The sequence below is a fragment of the Pleurodeles waltl genome, chromosome 9 (assembly GCF_031143425.1).
Source record: "Pleurodeles waltl isolate 20211129_DDA chromosome 9, aPleWal1.hap1.20221129, whole genome shotgun sequence".
Classification (NCBI taxonomy): domain Eukaryota; kingdom Metazoa; phylum Chordata; class Amphibia; order Caudata; family Salamandridae; genus Pleurodeles; species Pleurodeles waltl.
Window position 1 is genome coordinate 376,420,150 of NC_090448.1, and position 24,111 is coordinate 376,444,260.

The 24,111-nt window shown below is 45.0% G+C and overlaps 1 protein-coding gene across 2 annotated transcripts in view; it reads right to left on the reverse strand.

The window, feature by feature from the left end:
• Nucleotides 1-2,377: 2,377 nt before the first annotated feature.
• The window catches only part of ALKBH6 (alkB homolog 6), a 52,617-nt gene continuing 30,883 nt past the window's right edge, over nucleotides 2,378-24,111 (reverse strand). For both annotated transcript variants that reach the window (XM_069206971.1, XM_069206972.1), the window contains exons 4-7: nucleotides 21,500-21,560; nucleotides 15,042-15,193; nucleotides 7,323-7,439; nucleotides 2,378-3,561 (exon numbers count right to left, since the gene is read on the reverse strand). In XM_069206971.1, coding sequence (XP_069063072.1) covers nucleotides 3,289-3,561; nucleotides 7,323-7,439; nucleotides 15,042-15,193; nucleotides 21,500-21,560 — 603 coding nt within the window. In that variant the 3' untranslated portion in view covers nucleotides 2,378-3,288. The remainder of the gene's footprint in view (nucleotides 3,562-7,322; nucleotides 7,440-15,041; nucleotides 15,194-21,499; nucleotides 21,561-24,111) is intronic.

The window sequence follows — 24,111 nt, forward strand, 5'->3', positions numbered from 1 at the left end:
TTGTGTTTACCCAATCTAAGCCACTATTATAAAGTCACACGGGTATGTTACATGACTGAGTAGCTTTGGTGCTTCACAGACCAAAGGTTACCAGCCCACCCACTAGGGGAAGTCCTGCGGGTCTAGAAGAAGCAAAGGTGTAAAAATATCTAATTATTAGAGTAACACTGGCGATCTAGGACCATTTTGTGCGATACCAAGGCCTTAATACATACTGCTTTGCATGACCCCTGTCTCGGGTAGCTCTGACTTTTCCCCCAGACTGGATAGAACCTTCTTCCAAAACCACATGTCAGATCACTGAGGAAGAAGAGAGAAGTTCCAGTTACCTGCAGCTCACGTACTGGGTCACACATACCTGCATAAAGAAACCCACACGGGCATGAATAACTTTTGAAAGATTTCTACAAACCCTCACAACAGCACGGTTCTTAGTTTCTAGCATCACTGCTATATTCTATGCTCAGCACCCTCAGTTATGCATTGCCTAACAGATGGGATGGGAGAAAGACCTTAATCTCACACCGGACCACAAACATTGGGACAACATTTAGATATTGCAGGATAACTGCACGCATCATGCAAAAAGGAGAGAAATGCTTTACAAAATCTTAAAAGTTGGTATGATACTCCATCACAACTACATACTGTAGATAAGACGCGTCCTCCATTCTGCTGGAGATTATGTGGAGAAGTGGGCACAATCATGCACATTCTATGGACATGCCCTAAACCCAAGAACGTCTGAGGGAAATTGCTGAATAATTTATCCTGAATTGAGGGTAGAAAGACAGACAGAAATCTTGTGCCAATCATCAGGGGCCCCACTGGCCAAAATACACCTACTATACTCGATTAGAGGGAAACGAATTTCCCACCTATTATTAGCTGACAAACAGTGTTGGGTCTGTGGGTTTACGCACTAGCACAGACTCTAGAACTGAGGCTCCAGAAGCTCTGGTGATTAGTTGCAAATAAGAAAATAGCTTACAATTTGAGAGGGACGGGCCCTATGTTTCACAGAATTTGGAACCGTGTCCTGACGTAAATGAACAACAACAAAGGTTTGGCATGTCCTAATATACTCCAAGCCCTGGGCAGGATGTTGGACATAGTGAACTGTGAGGGGAGGGGTGGGCAACATGGTCTCGGTCAGTTATACCTTAGCGAAGTTACAGGGGGGTGGAGGGGGAAATGTTTGCTTTTGGTTCACAGTGGAATCCCCGCCTAAAGGTTTGTATGATGAAAAACCTAATAAAACCTAATAAAAAATACTGAAACGTAGAATACTGGGTTGTGGATATTATTGCATTCCATTAGTTCTTCAACAAGGGCTACAGGGTTGTACAGGGGTAGCTTAAAGCAAGCTTCAATTTCCACAAAAATAAAGACAGAGGGAACGGGAACTTCCTTCTTGTGTTGCAATCTCTGTGTCCCCGGGAGGTCCTTATTGACTCCGCATGAGAACTCTCGAAACATACGCCGATGCACAGCCGTACTCAGTGGCGTAGCGTGGGTTGTCAGCACCCGGGGCAAGGCAAGTAATTTGCGCCCCCTAACCCGGGGCAAGGCAAGTAATTTGCGCCCCCTAACCCGTGGATTTAGTCTCTTCCAAGATGTTGCGCCCGGTGCGGCCGGCCCCCCCTGCACCCCCCACGCTACGCCACTGGCCGTACTGCACAAGTTGTGGGAGGGCAAAACAGATTAACCACAAGGTGAATAGGTAAAGATGCTGGTGCTCCTGAATTATAAATAAGAAAGCAGTGCTGTTCTCTCCCAATAGCATGGTAAGAAGGGAAAAGTACCTTCGAGTATCAGTGCTGCACACTTTGATGGATGTATTCCAGTTAGCGCACCCTGGTGCTCTGCTGAGAAGCAAACAAAAACATTGTGCAGCACTTACAGTGGGTTAGCGGATGTCAGGTGAATGGGAAGGAAATATACACGGTCAACCTATCCCTAAATAATCTATAACTAGGTTACTTGTTAGATCTCAATTCTGTGGTGTGGAATGAGGTACAAGCATTCTGCGGGGATTAATACAGAGGCATCAGGAAGGCGGCAGAAAGAACACAAACAGGAACCCATTCATACTCAAAACCAAAAACTGCATAAGCGCCACAGAATCCCAATGTCAGACCACCTACTTAGTTTCTGCTCCCAGTCCTCCTGGCTTTGCTAGAATTCGCATTGCCTGACTCTCCCTGGAAGTTGCAACCCACAAACCTTCCATCTCCACTGTAAAGTTCTGCACTTAATACAGTATCCCTGCCGTTCCCCCTCTGCAAGCACTATTTACGATAAAACTACAGAGAGCTATCCAGGTATTTGTTGCTCTTCGAAATTATGTTTTTGTTATTATTTTAACATGGTCTAATGCCGTTCATAGTCTTTCTTTAATGAGTATAGTTACATGTCGACATACTGTGAAAAACCAGGACTCTCCAAACTGGTAGTTATTTTTCAGGTAATAACTGCTGGCTTTTTCCATAGTCTTTGTGGCACTACAAGGTGGTTCGATTGAGTTGAAATGGAAAGTCCCAAAGGCCTACCACTGCCAGTTTGTAAGGCCCTCACCCACGCCATGACATCGTAATGGTCTACGCTCTCCATCTATGTGGTGAGATGCAGTGCACAGTGCTGTGGGCAAATGAAAAACTCTGGTGAAATGTACAATGGCAATTATGGTTTTTTTTAACAGGAGTACAGTAGGTTGATCTAGGATCCACTCCAGAAAGATTCAGTTTGTCATAAAACACTTAGCCAATGTGTATCGAGAGATCTCTCAGCTTCAACTTTAATGTAGTGGTACAATCTCATCTCTTTCAGGACCTATATGAACCAGGGTACTGCATGTTCAATGTACCCTAGGTAGCCTGATGCTGACATCTCAGTTGTATGGCTTCTTTCTCTTCACCGAATCCAACCAGGGGACAGTTCAGATTCCTACTCACATGTCAGTGACGCAAGGTGTTACTCTCCCCGGCCGTGACTCAAGCTGTAATCCATTTTCAGAGCAAAGCCATTAACATGCTACCGTGTCCATCAATGTAAAGAAGCCTGCTGTCTGGCCAAGAAGGCCGTGTGGATATGTAGTCTCACTCCGCTGCAGGACTTACTTGTTGTGCCCAGGTCAAGAGGCACCAGAATGCATTGTGTAAGCTCCATGCTTGGATTTGATAGCACCTTGAACCAGTTAGGAATGCAGTGTGCATTACCCAAGAGTTTTCAAAACCCTGGCGAGATTAAGTTAAAAACCAAACTGCTTCAGAAGGCATGCTTCTCATCTCATTTTCTTCTTCCCAAGATGATGGTTGTCTTTAACACTTTCGGCACGTGGCGGATAGTAAGGGACACTCGGGTTTCTCTGTTTAGCGTCTCTCCTGGCTTGGCGCTGCAGCAGGCAATATTGGCCACTTTTTCTGAGATGACATCGGAAGAAACATTCTTGATCCCATGGAGATATTTCTCGTACATGTCCTCCCTCAGAACAAGGAGGCTCCGCGGCTCCACAAGTAGAGACAGGAAATGGCGTTCCTCCTCTGTCTGGGGCTTCGTGACCTGCACAAGTAATCAACAAAGCACAATCCAAGTGATTTTGGACAGACTGGACAAACTTATTCTGGTAAAGTTCACATTGTTCATAATATACTCCGGGGAAGACATGCTACAAGCACAAATAAGGGTACAGATATTTGATGGCTTATAGTGTTTCTGTCATGTTCGCTGATTAGCCCCGAGATATCGACTCAGCGCGGAGATTCTGAAGATGGTGAACCCTCCTATACAACACCTTCCCTGGGAATCTGCATATTGTGTACATTAGGTCGAGAGTTCGTTGGAAGGCTATGAATGTTTAAAATGAAAAATGTTGTCAAGGTTTTGAGGGAATCAGGACTGGACAAAATGCTTTACATCTAATGGAGATGTGGACTGAATGTCAGTTTGCTGTGGCAAATCAGACAAAGTTCAGTAAAAATTCAGATAATTAGATGACTATATTTATGATTATCTAGCTGACACTAAATATATAAAGCTAGAATATCTCAAATCTAAAAAATACTTTGGGCCAGATTAACAAGGCCCTATCGCCACCAGAGCGTCACTTTTTGCGACGCTCCACTGGCGCTAACCACTGCTCCATATTCACAAGGAGGTGTAATGCCACTTTTTATGGCGTTACACCTCCTTGTAAATATGAGCCCCTCCGACGCAATTTTCTGCGTCAGAGGGGGGACAATGGGTGTTGCGGTGGGAGTTCCATCACAGCACCCATTGCTTTTGCTGCTACCCCAGAGGTGGCGTTAGCATGGCAAAACGAGGAGGAATGCTTTTATTCCTCCTCGTTTTTTTGCTTTTTCTATGTATGCTGCATTCTGCAGCACACATAAAATAGGCAAAATGACATGGAGGATTGTTTATGTTATGGACCCCTTCCTGCACATAAACAATCATTTAAAAATAATGCTTTGGTACTTTATTGTGTGCTGCATTCTGCAGTACACATAAACATGCCAAATCGCCATTGTTTATGTGCAGGAATGATACCTTCCTGCACATAATCACTCCCCTCAACGTAGATACCCTGGCACTATGGTGCAAAGATGCCTGCATTGGCGAAGGCAGCTTAATTTAGCACCGGCGCAAGGGGAAATGCAGGGCTGCGCCGTATTCTTGTGACTATTGCTCAGCCCTGCATTTTAAAATTGGTGCAGCGCGGCACTGCTGATTTTGGTGCAGCACTGTGCTGCGCCAGTTTCCTGTAAATCTGGCTCTTTATATGTTAAATTTCAAATTTTAACAATTAGTTCAAGCCACTAGCTACTGTTATTTTCATATCTTATGGGGTTTTTTGTTTACGAAGATTAAGCTAATAAAAATATGAGGAATAAATCAACCATGGCACAAATTGACAAAGCCTGCTTTTCATACTTGTTTTTCAAGTTTGGAACCTTAGTTATGAAAAAACAACCTTTTAGCCCTGCTGTTGGCAGAATACTTTGCCAACCATTTGGTCATATACTGCAATATATTTTACTCAGGACACTACTTTTTTTAGGCCTTCCAAAACGTGGCTTGATAGGTGTAGGAAAGAGCCCTTTTTGTATGGTCTCCCCCACACTTTTTCCAATGCTGAAGGTTATGAATCCAAAAGTGCACTGGAGCCTGCTAACCTGGCCCCAGTGCCAGTGCTCCCTCCCTTAATATGATGAATATGGATTGATAACCCCAAATGGCAGGGCCTTTAACCCCTTTGTAAGTTCCTCTTAAGTGGTACCAGTGGTACCCTGGGCATGGGAGTTAAAGGGATCAAGAGGACCTAAAGCACTGATTGTGGTACTCTGAGTGACAGTAGTCCTTCCACTGCATATGGCATGAGCAGTGCAAACTGCTCAAACTCCATTTTACCCTCACAAAGAGTGGCAAGGTCACAGCACTATTTTCAAACTATGTCAGTCAAGGTGTGGACATTTAAGAGCAATCCTATACATATCCCTATAGTGGTCTCTTATCTTAAAGGCTACTATAAGTGTTCAGAGGGCCATAGGATAACATGAGCTGGCACTCCGGGGCTGCCAATTCTGTGATAGTCCCACTGAAAAGCGCTATGCTTGGTATCAAACAACTGGTCTCATCAAACCCGACCTGTTCCCCACGTCAGATTTCAGGTGACATGCACGCAGGTGGCTACCTTGGAAGTTGCCCACTTGGTTGCCCCAGCCTTTCCTGTACTTTGGCTGGCAGCCTGAAGCTGCTGCAGTCAAGAAAGGAATCGGATCCCTTGCAAATAGGTGTCAACACATCCAAGAGTCAGGAACAAAGGCCTGCCAGGGAAGAAGGTGTCCCCTCCCGCCCCTGGCGAAGTTAAGTGGCACCTCAAGGCAGTGAGCTTCAAAGCCCACACCGCCTCTGATATACAAGCAGGCTTCCACCCCCCTTCCCCCAGGCACATTTGCATCTGGGCAGGTTGGAAAATTAAATAGAAGGTATACACTGCCAGAATGCTAGCCACACCCCTAGAACCTGGACTGGGTTCTGCCATTTTTAAAAGTTGTAGAATAGAAGGTTTTGGGTCGAAAAGGTGGCACGCACCCCCAGTTGTGGTCACCTGAGGGGCGGATTAGCCGGTGGGACTAGTAGCCCCTTGGCCACTAGCACCCACACCCATCAATCTAGGATTTAAGGGGCTCGCCTGGCACCAGAACCTCAGCCCTGACAAGCCTGCAATGAAGAACAAAGAAGAGATTCAGGACCGGCATCAAGCAAAGGCGCAATAACCTGCACCTGTGACAATAATTTTGCAGCTGCACGACCACGACTCGACCCGAATCGGAGACATGCTCCAAAGGAAAGAGGAACCACTGTGCAAGCCAAAGGGCAGTTCCAGAACTCCCTTGGGCTAGAGGTACTAGCCTTCTACAGCCCGCAGGTAAATTGCACTTCCAGAACTAAAGAATCACTGGCCATCGTGCCCTCTGAGGGCTCACACAAAAGTAAATGGTCTAGTGCATTGTGGGAAATTTAGTCCTGACTTCCAGCAAGTTTAAGCCGGCAACCGTTTTCCCCTGTACTCCAGGGTTTCAAAGTATCCAATCATTGTGTTTGCTACTGCCAAGGCTTTTTAGTGGCCATTTGGGCTATCACTACCTTTGTTTGACATTGCACCTCAAGGGAACCCAGTGGCATTCTGAACCAGCCCCCCGTGGCGCAATTGTTGAGATTTTGCTTCTCATACCTCTCCAGCACTGTCTAAGCAGCAAATTAAACGACAACCAGGACTATTCTGCACCCAACCCAATCAAGCCAGATAAAATTGTACTGACTGGTGGACCTTGATACAGGGACCACATCACCTTTACCCTCAGTGGTTTCCACTGAACTTGACCGGTAAGTGACCAATTGTCACAAGTTTGTTTTCCCACAGAATGCAACGTTATTGTTTTGCCAAAGTTAAATACACTGATTTATTTTTCCTTCTAAAATCCATAACTCCAGTTATATGTATCCGATTAACTTTGTTTCGGTGTCTAAATTTATATAAAAATCTGCTTTATTTTTAATAAAAAATCTTTTGAGGTGTGTCAATTTCTTGTCATCCATGTTGGTTTTCTGAAAGGCTGCTCTAGTAAAGCCTGGCTGCTCTGTGCCACTCTACCAGGACTGAACTAGGAATTATTAGTGTGAAGCCAAAGGACCTATTTGGAGTAATGTGAAGGTATTGCATAGTAAAGACTAACCCGCATCACAACATAATACCCCACTTTCCTACCATAGAGATGGATACACATGGCAAGATAACAACTTAGAGCTATTGACAATACCTGCTCACTGTCCCCTTCCTGCTCCTTGCTGACGGGGTGGTAAAAGTCCAGCATGGTATGAGAACCCAGGCTGATGGTAGTCACTGTTGGAAAGTAGAGAGGGCCATCCTCATGGGGCTGAAACAGAATTAATTAAATTACAAAATATACTCACAGCTTGAGTTCAGAAATGAATGTTAGCACAATGTTCATAGAAAAGCAAATTGCCTATGTGATTTTGAGTCCAGGTCATTATATACTCTGTAATATTGCAAAAAAATGATGCGATTCTAAGCTGAACTACATTATGCTATTTCCATGATTGGTGCTGCTTTCCCACAAATCTTATTTGCCCTTTTTCAACTTCTAATGTTCACCTATGCCTACCTTCTGAAATACCTTTTTTCACCTTATTGTTTTACTACATATTTCATTTGCTTATTTTTCCTTTTAGTGTGGTTACATTTTGGTGCTTCCCCACCTTTCTTTTTTATGTAATACACTGTTTTGAAGTGTTTGGTACTTTACAATAAGGACACAACATTACTTAAATGTCCAACCAGTCCTTTGCTGTTTTACAGGTGTTGGAACAGGAATGTCACACGCACAGAAAATGCTGCATATTCCCCTGTCCTGAATGCAAGTGACAATGGTATCCTGATTTCTGTTTTGGCCCTGCTGTCCAACTAATTTGGCATATGTGCAGAGACCTTGGCCTGTTTCTGACAATATAAGGTCCAGGACCTGGGTGGTGACCTAGAGGTGTGCACCAATTATGTCCTCATTGTAATGAAAGGACTAATATCCATGCTGTGGGTGTATCACATTAAATGGTTGTGGTAGCATACTAAGTTTTTAATCTTTAGTGGGACCAGACGTTTTTCCTGTGTCAGTGTGAGTACAGTCTATTGACCCCATTTATGTAAGGTTCCACTGTAATGTGAAAGCTAGAAGCTTGCGCTGACAACCTGCCTACCTAGTAAGTGCGCGTATGTGCAGTGAGTGATTATCACATTTATAGTAGTAAGAATCTGGGTACTGTGTGAGTCAGACTGCTGAGACCAGTAAGATCGTTCTGAAAATCCATGAAGCCTTTGATTTCAAGGGGCTCCTGAGCACTGCCAGTTGGTAGATGGAATGGGTGAATAGAGGGACTGCAGTTTCTGTTGTTCAAAGTGAGGAATTTGTTTAACTTGACTCCCCATCTGTTTGCCTTTGGTTACTGCTCCAGGGAGGCTGATGACAGCCAGGTGCAGAGAACACCCACCTCATTCTGCCACTGTTCTTGGTACACCCTGGTTGGAGCCAAGCCTAGTGCTACCTGGGTTTCGAGAACCAACATTTAATGAAGGGTGGGTCTGGAGTATGAATGACATATGAAAAGACACCTACCCAATCCAGCTCTGAAGTATGCGACTGTGAATCCATATCTCCTGACTGGAAAAGTGGGATCAAACCTACCACATATCAATCAGTCCCAAGTTCTTCTTGACCAAGGAATGGAGTTCTCCAGAGTGCTGGAAGAGCTTCTGTGCAAGCCAGCAGGTCTCTGTCTCACAGCCTTTCTCCCAGAGTTAAGGGGATACCACATAAAGCCACCTATTTTGCTGGAGGAACAGTCTTGAGAGCCTAGCTGCATATATGCCTGTTGAGAGAGGAAAGGACTTTGTATGGTCCCGGAGGAGAAGTAAACGAACAGGAAGAGAAGCCCAGAGTGTTCCCAGAGTGAGGAGCGCCAGAAGAAACTGACAACCCAAGAGGGCAATCCAGGAGTGACCTGTGCTATAAAGAAGGTGTCCCCCAGTCTCTCAGTGCAATTCACAAGTGAACTGTATGAAGATGGTACATGAGTGTGTATTCCCTTGAAGCAGGCAGTCCACTGCAATCTCACAGACTGGTGGTACCATTGCATCAAGGACAGAAAACGTGTTGCTGCCATACTGGAGAACCATGATCAGTCCAGGATCACAACTGCACTAAAAAACATCACCACAATTACCTTGGTCAGGAGGCTACTGCGACTGCATATTACCTGACAGCAGCCGACCAGGAGATACATTGCTGCTATAGTCAGGTGCTGCCACTGACCAGCTTCCCAGAAACTGTCCTGCAAAACTTGTCTGAGAGAGGCTCCTGGTGCAGTTCCCATAAGGAAAAAACAGCATTTAAACGTCAGGGCTTAGGTTACACCAGAGGAGAAAAAACCGAGGTGTGTGGGCGATCCTGACTCGAATCCTTGGGGATATTTGCAAAAATAAATGACTGAACTGAGCTGCTCATCAAGACTGTGAGTTTTTTTTTTTTAGCCATCTGCACCTGAGCCTAATCATGCATGAACCAACAGAGTGTTGGGGATGGTAATAGTGGGATCTCAAACACAAAAGGAGGGAGAGCGGTTATCAGGAAGGGAGCAGTGCTTCACCGTCAGGTTAGTACAACCCTGTAGGTTGTGCCCATTAGAGTAAGTAGTATTAAGTACTGCTGTCATATTTAAATACTTCCCTTTTCCAGAAGACATGAGCACCGCACTGGACAGTTAGTTTGTCTTTTGGTTGACTGCTGAGTTCTGATCTCTTGCACCTGCTCCATACCTAAGAAGCCCATGACTGCTCATCCTCACTATCCTGACAGTCCTGACAGTCTAGTGAGGAAAGCATTGTACTGGGCTTTGTTTGCAGAGCCACAGTAAGATGGATCACAGGACCCCAATGGCAAACAACCTCAACCACCACCTTTGGAGCCCAGTAGCCCCTTTCTGCCCTTTGTAGCCCAAAAATGGGGTCTGACAACAAAGCATTAAAATAATGTACACTTTGATTATAAATTTATAGTGTCTGAGGAGGGTGCCAATTCACCCTAGATGGAAGTGGATATGCATTTCAGAAACCACCAGTCGCGGTCAACTTCTGTTGGTAGGAGGCACCCACAATAAAAAATCCAGTGGCAAAGGGATCATGACCAGGGCTTCAAAACACAATATCTTCAGAAGCACTTAGGCTAGACAGATGAATCCAGCATTCCATAATCACAGTAATGTCATGCAGCTTATGGACCACGATGCCAGGCCAGGTTTTAAATCCTCCAGAAGCAACAGAAGAGATGAGTAAATGCACCCTTCAGGCACAGAGATGGTTGGGGATGATGCATGCTCACCCTTCTTAATGGTGAAAGAGATGAAGCAGTACCTTGACCCAGGTGTGTTGAAGGCTATGAGAGGCTGCCTGGCTTTGTGACTTCAAGGAAATCTCCTTACAACAAGATGTCCTTAACTGAGGTTCTTTCAGTAATTCTGGCCTTGGCTACCTTTGATGGAATAGATTAATTTATCCTGGCCGAAGCACTCTGCCTCCTCATGCGGGCAGGTATGGTTTGCTGTCACTGTACAGGTCCCACAGCAACAGAGAGCCACAGGCTTCCCAACTTAGGCCCAGTCTGAATGGTGAGTGTAGGCTCCACAGCAGTCCCACTCCTGGTTCTTCAGTGTCTGCTCACCTGCAATGGTGTATCTGACTTCCTTGCTGACAAGTCAACACTGAACAAAGTACTGTCCGAAGAGGCATTTTTTGGTGGTGGGCAGGAAATGACAATCAGGAATGTTGCACCCTCTTCCAAAGCGGGAGGCACATAGTTCTGAAATACCCAGCCTCTGTGCATAAAGACCAGGTATTTCCATAGAAATTTCCACTTTGGACTGGTGTAGAATGGTTTAGGTGGATGTAGCATGGCGCACCCAAGGGCCCTTCACCTGCTGGAACTGCAGATTCACCAGCATCCAGCCCACCAAACCACCAACCAGAGAACCCAACCACCTCCACAGCATCCTCCTCAACACCCGCTCCGCTCGTAAGCACGCCATCGAACTCTGGGACCTCCTAGACACAACCACCCCCGACGTCGCCTTCCTGACGCAGACCTGGCTGAACGCCACCTCAGCACCAGACATCGCCATAGCCGTCCCACAGGGCTACAAGATCTCCCGCAGAGACCGCACCAACGGAGTGGGAGGGGGAATCGCAATCATCCACAAGGACACCCTCCGAGTCTTGACCAACACAGACGCCAACCTCACCACCGCCGAGCACATGCACTTCCAGATCCACACTAACCCCAACACCACCCACAGAGGAACACTCGTCTAAAGACCACCCGGACCACGACCACAGTTCTGCGACACCATCTCCGACCTCGTCAGCACCCACGCCCCGCCTCCACGGACTACATCCTCCTCGGGGACCTGAACTTCCACCTCGAGAACAACAACGACGCCAACTCCACCGCCCTGATCGACAACCTCGGACTCAAACAGCTCGTGACAACACCCACCCACGCCGCTGGACACACGCTGTACCCCACCTTCTCCACAAGCCCCCATGTGTCCTTCAGCCACACCACCGAACCCCAGTGGACCGACCACAGATGCATCCACTTCACCTTCAGGAAACCCACCACACACCACCGCACCCAACAGCTACCACGCTGCTGCTGGGGCAAGATCGCCGAAGACCAACTGACTACCACCCTCGCCCTGAGACCACCCGCCGACCCCACCGACCCAGACACCGCAGCGACTAACCTCAAACAGTGGATCAACGACTGCGCCGACACCCTCGCCCCTCTCAAGACCTCCACAACCAACCACACCAACAAGAAAGCCGTCTGGTTCACCGAAGACCTTTGTATCTCCAAGCGCACCTGTCGGAAACTGGAGAAGAAATGGCTCCACGACCAGACAGCCACACAGCCCACAAGAGCGCCACCCGCAGTCATCACCAACTCATCAGGACCGCCAAAAGGACCACCTTCAAGGGCCGCTTAGACAACAAAGCACACAACACCAAAGAGCTCTTCAGCATTGTGAAAGAACTCTCCAACCCCAGCTCCAACACCAATGACATCCCACCATCACATGACCTGTGCGACTCCCTGGCCACCTTCTTTCACCGCAAGATCACCGACATCCACGACAGCTTCAACTCCTACACCCTCACCCCTGCGACCACCACCCGCACCAGCCGCCTGACTGCCTGGTCCTACGTCAGCGACGAAGACACCATCAAAACCATGAACTCCATCCACTCCAGATCCCCATCCGATCCCTGCCCTCACCACGTCTTCAACAAAGCCTGCACAACCATTGCGCCCCACCTCCAGAAAACAATCAACAGTTCCTTCGAGACAGCAACCTTCTCGGAAAGCTGGAAGCACGCCAAGTTCAACGCCCTTCTGAAGAAGCCCAAGGCGGACCCCAAAGACCTCAAGAACTTCCAGACCATCTCCCTGCTCCCGTTCCCGGCAAAAGTGACAGAGAAGATTGTCAACAAACAGCTAACCCGCTACCTCGAAGACAACAACATCCTGGACCCTTCCCAATCTGGCTTTCGCAGCAACTACAGCACCGAGACCGCCCTCATCGCCGCCACTGATGACATCAGGATCCTGCTGGACAAAGGAGAAACAGCCGCCCTCATCCTCCTGGACCTATCAGCAGCCTTTGAAACAGTCTGCCACCGCACCCTATCAGCACGCCTCCATGACGCCGGAATTCAAGAGAAGGCCCTGGCCTGGACCACATCCTTCCTCTCCGGCAGAACCCAGAGCATCCGCCTCCCACCCTTCCGCTCAAAAACCACCAAGATCATCTGCTGCGTCCCACAGGGATTCTCCCTCAGCCTGACGCTGTTCAATATCTACATTGCACCGCTCGCCCACGTCGCACGACAACATAACCTCAACATCATCTCCTACGCCGACGACACCCAACTGATCATATCCCTCACCGAAGACCCCCACACCGCCAAAGCCAACCTCCACAGAGGATTGAAGGCAGTAGCCGACTGGATGAAGGACAGCAGACTGAAGCGGAACTCAGACAAAACAGAGGTACTCATTCTCGGACCCACCACATCAGCCTTGGACGACTCCTGGTGGCCCACATCGCTAGGCACAACCCCGGAACCCAAAGACCACGCTCGCAACCTGGGGGGTCATCCTCAACTCCACCCTATCCATGACCAGGCAAGTCAACGCCGTCTCCGCGTCCTGCTTCAACACCCTGCGGATGCTCCGCAGGATTTTCAAATGGAGTCCCCCTGACACAAGGAAAACCGTCACCCAGGTCCTCATCACCAGCAGACTCTACTATGGGAACACCCTCTACTCAGGAACAACCACCAAGCTCCTGAGACGACTACAACGAATCCAGAACGCCTCGGCACGACTAATCCTCGATGTCCCCCGATGCAGCCACATCACACCCCACCTAAGAGGCCTGCACTGGCTCCCCGTCGACAAGAGGATCACCTTCAAACTCCTCACCCACGCACACAAAGCACTACACAACACCGGACCTACATACCTCAACACGGGTATGTAGCACGCTTTAGAAATGCAGTGATTGATTGATTGATTGATTCACAAATAGCCATCTGTACCAGGGTCTTATTGTGGCCATTATTAAAAACCCACTTGGAATGTATTTATTTGTATTTATTTCAATTTATTTTTACAGCCAGCAGAAACCAAAGCATGGCGACTGAGCGCTTTATAAGAATAACAACATTGGAGAATGGAAATCTCCTTACAGTGAAAATGGTGAAAAATGATGAATACTAAATGTTAATTTTGACTAGTTGCCCAGAGAGGACACATTTAGCAGCTCACCTATTAAAAGGAAGATGAGAGGATGAAAGAAGGAAGTAGACCTGGGAGGGGTAGCAGAGTAAGATAAGAGGGGTGAATAAGACCAGAAGATAGAGGGGGAGAGGGAGATGTATCATGGGACAAGATATGGGAAGTGGTTTGAGAGGAGTGAAGGAGCAAATGAGGAAGACAACAAATCCGGAAGAATGAGGCTGGTGGTGAGATAGATTCAGTTTGAAATTGTCATCCGTCTAATTTAAGTTTAGTTTGACAACATTTTGCTCAAAATCATTTAGGGGAAATTTTTGAAACTTTTTTAAATAAAACTCTGGTCTCAGCAATTCTGACACTACCCATTGCTTTTAATTCAACGGAGAAGACTTACTGGTCTGATACCAATCCGAGTATGTTGGAGAGTTAAAGCCTTGGTTTTTTGGACTAATAGTGGGAGCGTGAATTTCAAACAGACTGTGAAAGCTATCAGGGTCATGAAGATTTCTTTGAATCTTGTGTGGAGTTTTCCTTATCTATTGCAATGGACCTCAAGTGTAAACATACATTAAGACTCCAAAGGACAGCTTTACTTGCATTATTGAATATTTTAATCAATCCCCAGGCACAGGGAGGAACCTTTAAATTATGCTCATTCCATGCTCTTATTCAGTTGCATCAGTTTCAGGATATCCTTAAGTGGGTGTCTAAATACCACTGTGAGAGAAACTAAACCATGAGACTGAAATTGTAAACACTGGACAACATCAGATGAAGGTATGCCATCTTTTCAAAATGCAGGCAGCTTGGCTGCGTTTATGACTCTTAAGCACACCCAAGAATGTCCACAACTTATAAAATCCAAAGCCCCAAAATAAACAGTAGTTTTTTAAAACCGGTTTCAATGAGTCAGCTCTAAAAAAAAAAAAAAGGATAAAGTGGAATTTAGGCACTGCGTAGTATACTATCAGTGCAGCTACCACAGTGCCACTTTTTGAAGAAAAAGACACATTTCTATTGTTGTTACATCCTACTTTTGGGTCCTTACTTTCCAGCAGCAGAAGCCTAAAAGAAATGAATATAAGACATCATAGAAATCCCAGAAGTTACCATAATTCCCTCGCCAGGGCAATACTCATTCACCAGCACATGGTTCGCCACTTTTCCATCAAACAGGCCAAAGGAGGAGATTTTCAGTGCATACTTCTGTAGCCAATCGGGCAGGCTTTCAGCTACCATCCCTCTAGGATGTGGCAAACCACCTATTAGTAGTAGATAAAGAAGGAGTGAGAGAAAATGAAATGATAGAGCATCTCATTTAAGTTGTGGTGAAATAAAGTTATATGAGAAACATTAATAAAGGGCAAATTCTTAAGAGCTGCTTCTGACAATTAATGCTGCAAATCCACAACTGACAGGGATAAACCATCTCTTACCTTCCTTCAAAAGTTCAGACTACATCAAGGGCACGGGAAGAAAACCGCAACATGATATCTATTTCACACTCCACATCTCAGCTCATTATGTTTACCTTCAAGGGTAACTACTTCTGTCACTGATTCCCTCTGGATGATGAACCTTTTAAATCACTCTTAAGGTTAGAACATCAACAACATTTTTATGGGGGTTATCTACATTTTGCCTTCTTCTATTTTCCTTGGTCTCTTGAAATATAACTTCTGGGACAAATGTATTTTAATTTGAGCTTTAAACTTTCTGTTACGGCTATTACACATTTGATAGTTGAGCACATTGGCATCACCTTACATTTTACATAGCATCTTTATTTGCACAATTTAGTAAAAAATACAAATTGTATGAATATTTTAATTTTGGGTGGTTTCTATAATCATCGTGTATTTATTTTGATAATTTAGTGCACTTTGTGACTCTTTTACTCCAAAAAGAACCACTGTACTTCTTCACATCTTAAGGCCTCTGTGCAATTTGCTGCTCAAATACAACTGACTTGAGGATAGAGAAATTTGCTTGGTTTCTTTTCAAGACTGACTTAAAAATATTCACCCGTTTAGTGCTGATATACCATTGCCTCCCTGATTATGAGTCCCAGCATTTCATAAGTTTTCATTCAAATATCGTTGATGGTGCTTGTATAGAAGTTGGTCTGACAACCTAAGGCGGCTATTGTCTCTAGACTGTGATCACCCTGTTATTCCCAAGCAATAAGTACTGCAAAATACAGAATGATACGTTGCCCGCCTTCAATTTGCTTAGATTATTTTTCTAGAAAGCTAATGTCACCTATAAATAAATTCAACTTACTTAGGACCTGATTCAAAGCTTGGTGGATGGGTACTCTGTCACAAACATGATGGGTATCCTGTTCGCTTTATTACAAGTGCATTAAGTCATAACAACTTGTAATAATGCCCCTGTAGTAATGTACTTGTAATAAGGCAGACAAGATATTTGTTCATTCATTACAGAGCACCTGTCTACCAAACTCTAAATAAGGTCCTAATCCCAGAGCACAGGATTTTTTCTCATCATTTAACTATGTCAGAAATACAGATGGCCCCCAACTTGTTTTTCAGCGACACCCAGTACATTCCTGAGGAAAAATACAAAACGGTAATACCCGTGGAAATCCTGGTTACAGCTCTGCCAAATACCACACATAAGTGGTTAGACTAACACATTTTAGTGCAGATGTCTATATAATTCATGCTAACATTTTAGAAGACCAAAGTGGGAGATTTTTAAAAAATGTTTGGTGAAATTTATTTTCCCCACTAACTTGCATTGAAGCAGAGGCAATTTCAGGTGGGATACAGTCAAAATAAAGCCATTTTGGCTTCGAAATCGGGAGCTTCCCACCTAAATCAGGTCTACTGACATGTATGCCATATCGCCACACTAAAATGCATTATTCATGCCTAATTACTACGTTTCTAGCAGTACGACAAACTCAGCAGGCAGCTTGTCTACAATTTGTGATAAAACAAAAAAAGCCAGTACAATGTGCTGCTGCTGCCTGTCTCAGGATTAACTAATTGTGGGGTTAAGTTACCAAGAGGGTCAAGAGTGGACTCATTGTGGGGTTAATTTCCCACCAGGTCGATTCATAAATACACAAATGCCAGGCCTGTCTTCCAGGACATGTGGTTCCTCACACCTTTGTTGTTTTCTGGTACAGCAGTGCTTGATTAATCAAGCCAGATGGGCATCTCTTTAAATAGCTAATTCCCTGCTACTACGTTCTGGCTTACAGGGTGAGCCAGGTTGTTTTTTGCTAGGGTCCAGAGTAAAATAATCATGTCCCTCTCTCCTGGGCCCCCAGACCTCAGGGCAACCAGACATAGTTTTATGTCAGGACCGGAGGCTCCGATTATGCTTCTCTTTTTTAACTCTTTAATTTTCAGCGACCAATCAAATGTAAAACTTTTAAAACACTACATTTCCCGTGACCACCACCATCACATGTCCCAACCATAGAGCCCAAAAGCACTATATAAGCTTCATGCCACTACACTGCTTCCTCTTTCTTTGCTGCTTTGCAGCCAGTTAAGTGCATCTCCTGATATTTATCTTACTGTATGTATTGAGCTACCGTGGTTATTAGCTTGATATAGAATGTGTTACTTCTTACATAATCCAGAAGCCCAAGCCACGGATACAATTCACCAGGACTGGGTCCCTTCCCTGAGCTATGCCTTCCCCCCTTTCATGATGATCCCCAGGTTTCTTGCACAATTGAGACACAAGGAAGCAGAACGGATCTTGGTTACCCCACTTTGGAGAGCTCAAGCTTGGTTTCAAGTCATTCTGGAACTGACTTGCGCTTGTCCGGTGCTGATCCCGTTCCATTGGAATCTCCTTGGCCATCCACATCCACTGATCCTGTCAGAACACCTTTCTCTGGTGGCTTGGAGGGTTTACAGGAAAGATGGAATCTCCCAGGCCCTTTGCAAGAAACAAATGCTTTTATCTGTCAAGGCTGGTCCTCCGGCACACACAAGAGATATGCTTCAGCATGGACGTGATGGTGTAATTGGTGCCTTGAACAGAGTGTAGATCTCATTGGAGCAAATTGTAGTTTGGTCATAATTTTTTTTAGCGTCTCTGGCTTCAGCGGGCATGGCTTACCACTCAGTGAACAACTGCAGATCAACTATTTCAGCAGGTCCTGTCCCGGCTGATGGTAAGCCCACTTGCAAGCATCTGGGGGTGAGTAAGTTATTACGAGGGATTTGAATGGTGAAACCTCTTCAACTGAAGTATGTCCTTTGGGATGTTAACGTACTTCTATGATTCTTGGAATCCTGGCCTGATAATAAGTATCTATCAAGGACACTACTGTCAGCCAAATTGGCTATGCTTTTGAATCTAATTTCATGTCAGAGAGTATCTGACGTGCGAGCTTTGGATCTAGATGGGAGTTTTTTCACCTGAGTGTGTTACTTTCTGTTTCCAGGCGGATGAAATGTGATTCCAGGTCAGTATCCTACCCAGATTTTCCAGGTAATTCTAGGCTTTATTTAGTGCAATGTCTGAAAGTGTATGAGGTGAGTACTGCTGAGGTTCGTACCAATATGAGAGGTCAATTACTGATTGCTTTACAAAAGCCTTTTAGGCCTGTGTCAGCTGCAACATTAGCTAGATGGATGTGTGGGTTGTTATCTGAGGCTTGCGTTGATACCTCTGTCTTTGGCGCCCACTTGGCTAGAGGGGAGGTGGCTTTGAAATCATTTGCTTTAGGCTGACATTTGGATGACATCTTAAGAGCGGCAGATTAGTCATCAGAATCTACACGTAAATCATTCTATTAGAAACCGATTGCTGATGTCACGTGGTGGCGGTTCAGCTTTAAACAAGCATAATCGGACCATCCAGTCCTGACATAGAATAAAACATTTTCTAGCATTCGCAACAAGAATGTTCAATTATAGTAAGGACATGAAGGCAAGGATTATCCCATCCAGTTATTAGTACATGTAAATGTCGGAATAAATTATGTGATGTATGTAATTTTCCCTTCCAGATCATGTGTATCATTATTTTCATGATGTTCTTGACATATGGGCCATTTTTTACAGCTTTGGTATTTTATATTTTCCTAGGAATTGAGGAAAAATGATTCTTACCAGATGGATGCTTGGTCTTTCTAGAAGTGCTCTTTCCTGATGACGGAATTCTTCATGGGATGATCTTCTTTCCACAAAAGCAAGCACAGAACTATAAATTCCTTGGACCCAGGCCTTTTCGGGTCAGGCTCCTGTTCAGCCAGTTTGGTTTGATTGTTGATGGTCCTTTGTTTTAGGGTCTTGGACTGTTTAACTGTTTGCTGGTTTTGAAGCAAAGAAAATGGAAGCCATGTAGTGGCATGAATATTATATAGGCCTGTGGGCTCTATAGCTGGACATGCAACTGTGGTGGCCATAGAAATGTAGTGTTTTAAAAGTTTTTACATTTGCTAGGGTGCTGAAAATTAAAGAGTAAAGAAAGCAAAGCATATTTCTCATCTCTGTGTCCTTAATAGAATTGAAAATTCTTGTCGTTAATGTCAGAAAATCTTTTATTCAACCACAAGTCCAGTCGGATCGTTGTTGTTGACTCTAGTTGAGTCAAACTTGTTAATTAGAAACCACCTGTCCTCAGGTCACGTGACACACGCGTGCAGCAGCGGCAGAGGGGTTTCCATTCGTCTGGCGTGTGGCCAATCTGTGAAAAGCACCAGCAGCCACCAACCACAGTAAGGACTCATTTTCACAATTTTTAATCAGCTTGCAAGCATGGCGCTCAGCAGAAAGCCCTGCAGAGCCTTCTCAGGCCAGTCACCAGGTGGTCTCCTTGGTCGCGTCAGCCTGTTGTTTGCATTTAGAACCAGCACTGCAGCACAGTGGCCCCTAGCAAAATTTGCAGACTCTCTCAGTAAGTCTGGAAGGCACCTATCACATTACTGAGGTGAGACACTTGTTAGAGGCACAGATGAGTCAGAGGCTAGTGAAGTAATCCAGAACAGTACTGAACATTATGGGAGGGTCGCACATGATCTCTGAGCAACAGTAGTAATTGTTTAGTGTCACGGTGCCACATTTATTCACATTACAGTCAATTTAGAAATAAGAATTAGGTGGATGATCTTCCATTTCAGGGCTTTTGCAGCAGTTTCAAGATCTTTTAGAGCTTCTCATTGCTGAAAATGTGGTGACACTTAGCTCATAATATGGACTTCGTTTTTTGGTTTTACACAGGAGAAAGCGTGACTCAAAGCATGAAACATCTGTATGTAGAATGTCACACATATGTATACCAAAACCATGAAAATGTCACATAAGCAACCTGAAAACGTGCCAGCTATGTGCCTGCCACTCATTAAGGAAAGGCTCTGATCATAGCTATTGATGGTATTTTTTTGCATAATAATCTGGATAACTCATCAAATATAGCCACACCTTTGCCATAAGGAATCAGAATTTTCAAAATATTGTTATTTAAAGCTGCATATTACATCTAGGTGGTCTTCTCCTAGACAGCATCACCAATTCCATCTCATTGGCAATAACATAGTTGCACCTCTGCCTGGATGACTGATCCAAGCTAGGTCTCACTTGCACCGCATTGCGCTCTCTTTAAACAAGCCAGTGTTCCCTTTTCTGAGAGGTTTATTTTTAATTTTACTTCTATTGCAGGAACATTAAAGTCAAGGAACATTTTAATCAATTTCAATAGAGTTGATTCCTAAATGTAAAGCCACAAAAGATATTTACCCTAAAGTCTCTCATAAAATAAGTTGAATTAACTAAGCAGAAGCAAGTTTAGCATATTTCTATGAGGCTGATGTTGAATTAATTTATGGAGGACTTGTAAAACTCCGCAAGCACTTTAAGGGGTGTGATGATGCTAAGACTGGCCGGCATAGGAGAAAACAAATTAACGCATAGAAGTGAATAATCAAATTTATAAAAGTTTGTGGAGAGTAAAAATGATCCTGGGAAGATATAAAGGGTGCTCCAAAGTTTGACCAGGATGAGGGAGAAAAAGAGTCGTCCACGAGGAGCTTTACAGATATTAGGCTGCGCAAGCAATTTTGCAGTAAATGGGGAGAGAAAAAATACAAAGAAAAAAGTGATGTTAAAGAAGAGTAGAGCCTCGACCAGACTCAGCTCTATGGCATAAACCGAGGCTTTTGAAAACTGAGCATTTGGCATAGGTTATCAATTAATCTTTTTATAATTTTTTAACATGGATGAGTGGAAAGGGAGCCCAAGAACTAAGCAGGCATCTCCGTTATGGGTGATCTGAGGCGACCTAACCCACCATCTCATGACAGCCATGGGGGGAGACGGAAAAATGATTCTCAGCTTTCTGAATTAGAAGAAGCAGTTAGTTATCACTTTGTTGACTGGGAGATAAGAAAGTAATCCCAAGCTGAGAATCAAACTCACTAAACGTATGCGAAATCCTAAAGGAGGGAACAATCCTGAGAATAGATGGTGGGGAGAAGGTGGTGGGGACGTCCTCTAAACACAAGCAGCTCACTTTCATTCAAATGTAATTTAATTGAATCGCAACAGGAATGTACTGAATTTCTGACTCGCACTCACCCCAGTTCTGAAGCCTCCTTCCGGACAGGTGGACCCATTTGGGTTTAGGGGCAGTGTAAACCTACGGGAAGTAAAGAACGGGAGAGGTATTTATTTTGGTAATATTCTTTGCACAGCCTGACTACTTAATACAAAGATAAAAACGAAAGGACAAAACAGAGGATGAGGTCCTGGGAAACTTTACATTATGGAGCCTTAATGGAAAAGCAAACAAGCAAACACAAAAATATGTGAGTGCCAGGGAAGCTGGCAAAGGCATGAAGTAAACATTTACAAATGTTAAAATTAGATCATTTATTTATTTTGTAATGCCACTTTTATGCAGTTATAAGTTTTTTTTCTGTAGTCCTTTGCCAATTCCTTTGCTTTTGGGTCTTGGGGGCAGTCTGATTTCCTTCTGGTATAGTTAATCAAATACATTCTCATGTTACATCAGATATCCAAGTTATCCAAGTAGAGCTGATGAGGGTTAACTTCCTACATAACTAGACCTACGTCCCAAATACCCCTCCACCCCTCTCTCCCCCCCATCCAGTCCCCAATATTAGTCTACGTGGTGCCCAAACGTCATTAGATAAAAGTGAGTAATGTACAACGTTTCAACGTCATCCTCTAAAGAGGAACGTTCAGGTGGGAGGGGAAGGCACCCCTCAGGCAGGCAGGGGTTCAGGTCCATTACACTTATCGTGCCGGTGTTCCCTCTGGTGAGTCTGTTGGCGGGTCAGGCACTGGGGCTGTAAGACCCTCCACGAGTGCTTCTCAGGATTGGGTTGCCTCCATTGTACCAATCCCCCGCTTGGCCTCCCTCGTCAGCACTTTCCCCTCACAAATCACCCATTTTACCAGTTCCCTGCGACAGGTAGGCATTTGGGACCCTCTAGATTTCAAATTTTGGGTAATTTCCCACTTGGCTAACATATAGGCCAAATCTTAGAATTTGCTTGTGACCTTTATCTTGCGGCTGTGAGGGAACCAACCCTTGAGACAGTGACCAGAAGTGCATGGTATTTCCTTTTTAATGAGTGCCCCAATCGTCCCTCTTATTTCCTCCCAGTAATCATGCAAGTATGGACAGGACCATAGCATGTGCAAGAGGTTGGCCCCCACCTCTCTGCACCTTCGGCACGCCACGTCTGTTCCAGAGAAATATCCCACAATATGTTCTGGTGTAAGGCATGCTCTATAAAGAACTTAGTAATTGATAAGTTCCTAGAGACCCTTGGGGCCCTCTCAAGAAGTATCCCAGTCTCTCTCACAGACTGGGGCGCCCAAATCCTCCTCCCAGGTGGTCCTCAACCGCTCCAATGGCTTATGAAGAGTTTTCCCTAGTGCCCTGTACAGGCATGTGACAGCTTTGATAGTGCCTGAGGAAAGAGTTATATACTGGCAACTATAATGTGTCATTGGTTCTGTCAATCCCACTGCCCAGTTTATGTGGAATGCTACCGCAATAGCCCAGTGAAGCAGAAAATGGCCCTGGGGTAGGTCAAATGCAGAACAAAATTCCTGAAACAGCATTAGTTCTGCTGCTTTGTAGAGGTCCCCAACTGTCATTGCTCCTGCCGCTGCCCCATCCCTCCAGCCCCCTCCAGTCTCCCCGGTGCGGTATCTCTGCCAGCATTGGTATAGGTAGGTCCTGTGTATACGGGATTTTGCTGCACATTTTTTGGAGGCACTGAGACCAGCATTTCACAATCACCTTCAACTCCTGGGTGTCCTCGGCTGCGAGCGCTTAACCTGTAGCAGGACTTCGGTAAGGTCCGGGAGGCATGGGACATGGGGTCCCATAATTCTACCAGTGGTACGTCTGACCCCCAACCCTTGCACCAACCACTAAAGTTGGGCAGAGAGATAGTATTTCTCAAAATCAGGCACTGCCAGTCCCCCAGCCCCTGTCAGCCGTTTTAGCGTGGACAAACTCACTTTCCTGCATCCAGAGTCCTAAATAAAAGTGGTAAGCAAAGTGTCAAGCTCCCTGAACATTGTTCTATGGATCCACACTTTTATTGTTACCTGAAAACTGCCGGATATACAAGGAATTCTGCAGTGCTTTTAAAACAGCTGCACTGCTACAAAACTGCCCCCTTTAGTAACAAAAGCAGCCTCTGACCCTTCAAGCCTCCTGGGGAAACGCCTGATGCCCGGTACAGCCAGTCCGGTCTCGGCCTGAGGAAATGTGGGAGATGTGGTTTGTGGGGCAAGAATCTTCTTTACTAATAGATCCTGCGACCTTCTACAGACAGTATGTTTGTAAAGCTGAGTATGTGGATCTGAGTATTGTCTATGGCAAACTGTTCCTGACATAGCTTCTTCTGGAGACAATGCTGCCTTAACTATTAGTTACCTGGCCTCCCTCTGCTTGGCATGGACTTGCCGCCTTCTTGCCCTGTTCTATTTATTGTAGCACATCTTTAAGGTGGATACAATGCGGTACTTTACAAGCATAACAAATGCAGAATCAAGCAATACAGTACAGTAATACAAAAGTCATAAAATCATGGAAAGAGTAATAATTGTATTTATTCAGGGACATACTTAGCCTTTTGAGTAAGTTGTGGAAAATACAAATTTCAGTTTCATTGAATAGAACAAGTCTTGGCATAGCAGCACAT